This window comes from Narcine bancroftii, chromosome 1, assembly GCF_036971445.1.
Source record: "Narcine bancroftii isolate sNarBan1 chromosome 1, sNarBan1.hap1, whole genome shotgun sequence".
Taxonomy (NCBI): domain Eukaryota; kingdom Metazoa; phylum Chordata; class Chondrichthyes; order Torpediniformes; family Narcinidae; genus Narcine; species Narcine bancroftii.
The window spans coordinates 332,137,214-332,141,086 of NC_091469.1; the positions used below are offsets into that span (position 1 = coordinate 332,137,214).

General features: G+C 59.0%; 1 protein-coding gene across 1 annotated transcript; it reads left to right on the plus strand.

Annotated features, from left to right (window-relative positions):
- Positions 1–2,020, plus strand: LOC138757748 (uncharacterized). The gene is made up of 3 exons (XM_069925583.1): positions 1–138; positions 225–1,478; positions 1,532–2,020. The coding sequence occupies exons 1-3, from the start codon at positions 1–3 to the stop codon at positions 2,018–2,020; spliced, it is 1,881 nt and encodes a 626-aa protein (XP_069781684.1).
- Positions 2,021–3,873: the final 1,853 nt, after the last annotated feature.

Below are 3,873 nucleotides of genomic sequence, written 5' to 3' on the forward strand. Positions count from 1 at the left end.
ATGGCTACACCTCCAAAGGAAACTCTGCTGCCTGCTCCCATATCCCTCCATGTCATGAGTCGAGCTGAAATCCAACTTCTGGACCTACTTTCACCACTATCCCTTGTTGCCCTATCGACCTGTGATACCACTTTCAAGGTACAATACACCTGTAGTCCCAGATCCCTCTGCACCATGAAACTCCCCAGATCCCTCCCAGCTCTGCAACCCTTTCCCCTCCAAAGATCCTGCCCCCCTCTGCAGATCTCTCCCCCCGCCGCAACGCTCCCCGGATCCCTCCCCCCGCCGCAACGCTCCCCGGATCCCTCCCCCCGCCGCAACGCTCCCCGCATCCCTCCCCCCGCCGCAACGCTCCCCGCATCCCTCCCCCCGCCGCAACGCTCCCCGCATCCCTCCCCCCGCCGCAACGCTCCCCGCATCCCTCCCCCCGCCGCAACGCTCCCCGCATCCCTCCCCCCGCCGCAACGCTCCCCGCATCCCTCCCCCCGCCGCAACGCACCCCGCATCCCTCCCCCCGCCGCAACGCTCCCCGCATCCCTCCCCCCGCCGCAACGCTCCCCGCATCCCTCCCCCCGCCGCAACGCTCCCCGCATCCCTCCCCCCGCCGCAACGCTCCCCGCATCCCTCCCCCCCGCCGCAACGCTCCCCGCATCCCTCCCCCCCGCCGCAACGCTCCCCGCATCCCTCCCCCCGCCGCAACGCTCCCCGCATCCCTCCCCCCGCCGCAACGCTCCCCGCATCCCTCCCCCCCGCCGCAACGCTCCCCGCATCCCTCCCCCCCGCCGCAACGCTCCCCGCATCCCTCCCCCCCGCCGCAACGCTCCCCGCATCCCTCCCCCCCGCCGCAACGCTCCCCGCATCCCTCCCCCCCGCCGCAACGCTCCCCGCATCCCTCCCCCCCGCCGCAACGCTCCCCGCATCCCTCCCCCCCGCCGCAACGCTCCTCAGAACCCTCCCCCTCCGAGGCGCCCCAGATCCCTCCCCCCTCCGAGGCGCCCCAGATCCCTCCCCCCTCCGAGGCGCCCCAGATCCCTCCCCCCTCCGAGGCGCCCCAGATCCCTCCCCCCTCCGAGGCGCCCCAGATCCCTCCCCCCTCCGAGGCGCCCCAGATCCCTCCCCCCTCCGAGGCGCCCCAGATCCCTCCCCCCTCCGAGGCGCCCCAGATCCCTCCCCCCTCCGAGGCGCCCCAGATCCCTCCCCCCTCCGAGGCGCCCCAGATCCCTCCCCCCTCCGAGGCGCCCCAGATCCCTCCCCCCTCCGAGGCGCCCCAGATCCCTCCCCCCTCCGAGGCGCCCCAGATCCCTCCCCCCTCCGAGGCGCCCCAGATCCCTCCCCCCTCCGAGGCGCCCCAGATCCCTCCCCCCTCCGAGGCGCCCCAGATCCCTCCCCCCTCCGAGGCGCCCCAGATCCCTCCCCCCTCCGAGGCGCCCCAGATCCCTCCCCCCTCCGAGGCGCCCCAGATCCCTCCCCCCTCCGAGGCGCCCCAGATCCCTCCCCCTCCGAGGCGCCCCAGATCCCTCCCCCCTCCGAGGCGCCCCAGATCCCTCCCCCCTCCGAGGCGCCCCAGATCCCTCCCCCCGAGGCGCCCCAGATCCCTCCCCCCTCCGAGGCGCCCCAGATCCCTCCCCCCTCCGAGGCGCCCCAGATCCCTCCCCCCTCCGAGGCGCCCCAGATCCCTCCCCCCTCCGAGGCGCCCCAGATCCCTCCCCCCTCCGAGGCGCCCCAGATCCCTCCCCCCTCCGAGACGCCCCAGATCCCTCCCCCACCGAGGCGCCCCAGATCCCTCCCCCCCGAGGCGCCCCAGATCCCTCCTCCCTCCGAGGCGCCCCAGATCCCTCCTCCCTCCGAGGCGCCCCAGATCCCTCCCCCCTCCGAGGCGCTCCAGATCCCTCCTACCGCCAAGGCTCCCCAGTTCCCTGTCATTGCCACTTTAGACCTCCCTAAACAATGCCCCACATTTCTCTGTGTTCTATTCCATCAGCCATTCCTCCTGCCCACCAAGCTGGCCAGTCAAGACTAACCTTCACAGTGTGCTGGGGTCAATTCAGCTCTCTGATGGGGAACACTCACCAAGCAGATGTCATGGTTTAATTCCTGCACTGACTCATACCCACACAGAAACAGCATAAATGGAGTCAGTCAACTGATAATTGAAGCCATGTACATGTTCAGTGAGATCCTACTGTGCATTGAGCACCCACCACGCTTCCCACAGTGGCTAAACCAGAAGGACCACATTGGTTTTGGGACATCAATAAATGCACAAGTCGCTTGAAGTCTCCCCTGCAGAATGACATGTGTGACTGCCAGCAATTAGGAAGTAATGTTTGGGCATAAGCACGGAGGAAATAGATTGCAGACCACATGATCCTGCTGGAAATCAAGCGGAAATTTCATTATCTTTGTTCTATGGAAGGTGCGTTAAATTTAATCACAGCAAATTAGGCAATATTGCAATATTGCAATTGACAACACCATTACAGTGTTAGCTACCAGAGTTCAAATCCAGCACTGTCTGTAAAGAGTCTGGATGTTCTCCCTGTGTCTGCGTGGGTTTCTCCCGGGTCCAATGACATATGTGGTTGGTCACAGGGGTGTATTTGGACGGTGCAGGCTTGGTACTTATGCTGAATCACTGATTTCATTTAGAGTAAAAACCCACGTTATCTGGAATTTCAAGCAACCCATGAAAAAAAATTGCTGAAAACAAATAGGTAAAAAGTATGGAAGTTTAGAAGTAGTTCGCTCCAACGGTCATTTCTGCAATCACACGAGATGTAATCTAAAGCAACCGGAAAATTCACTTAACCGGCATTTACCAATCCCCATAGATGCTGGATGCTTCACTGTATAAAAATCTCAATCCAGGAAATGAAACATTTTGAAGGAGTCACTCATTCAGTCAACAATACTTTTTTGGAAATCTAAACATCATCTAATGTATTAAGGAAATATATTTAATCGTAAATTCCCCCCATTCCACCAAACAAAAATACACGCTTACGACCCCTCAAAGAGAAATTCCTATGGCTTAGCTAACAACAACAACACGTTGTACTTCTGCGACCTTGGCAGCAGCGTGCAAGGTCATTCTACAACACTGCCTTCTTTGGCATCTCTCCTCGGCAGCTTTTTCTGAGCAGTCTATTAATAACCGTTCTGCGCACCAAGTGTCACAAGACAGCCGACTGCAGCTCTTCAAGGAGATTACACATGGGTGCTTCCACAGCCCCCAAAACAGGAGGGCCAAAAGCACCCATCAACAGCAGTATAGTTAGCATAATGGTCAGTGACTGAGGTTCGAATACCACGCTGTCCAAAAGGAGATTGTACGTTCTTCCTGTGTCTGCATGGGTGCTCTGGTTTCCTCCCAACCGTACCAGGGTTGTAGTAAATTGGGCGTAACTGGCGGCACGTGCTTGTGGGCCAGAAGGGCCTGTCACCACACTGTCCATCTAAATTAAATTCAAACTGAACACTCTATGGGAGTGGCCCTTAAGATTCTCGGACTCAGCTGATCTACAAGCAAATTCCATGCAAGTTTGTCCCAAATCTCCTCCAAATCCTCTCAACCCAAGTAATGTAGTAGCAACTGGGAAAAATAATTTTCAAGCTGGAACCCTTCCACTCCCATGGATGCTGCTGAACCCACTGGGTTCTTCTAGCAGATTGTGTGCTAGATCCAGATCCCTGCGTCTAGTCTCTGGTGTGTGTCTGTAGTGGAAATTAACTCGGAGACTCTGAGATTCTCTCTCGAATAATTTATTCACATCATATCATGGACTTCCCTGCCACCAGACCTTTAAAATGCATTTCTTCAAACACTTGTTTTATAAAAACAAACAAGCTTTTACAGAAATGATTGCATAATTT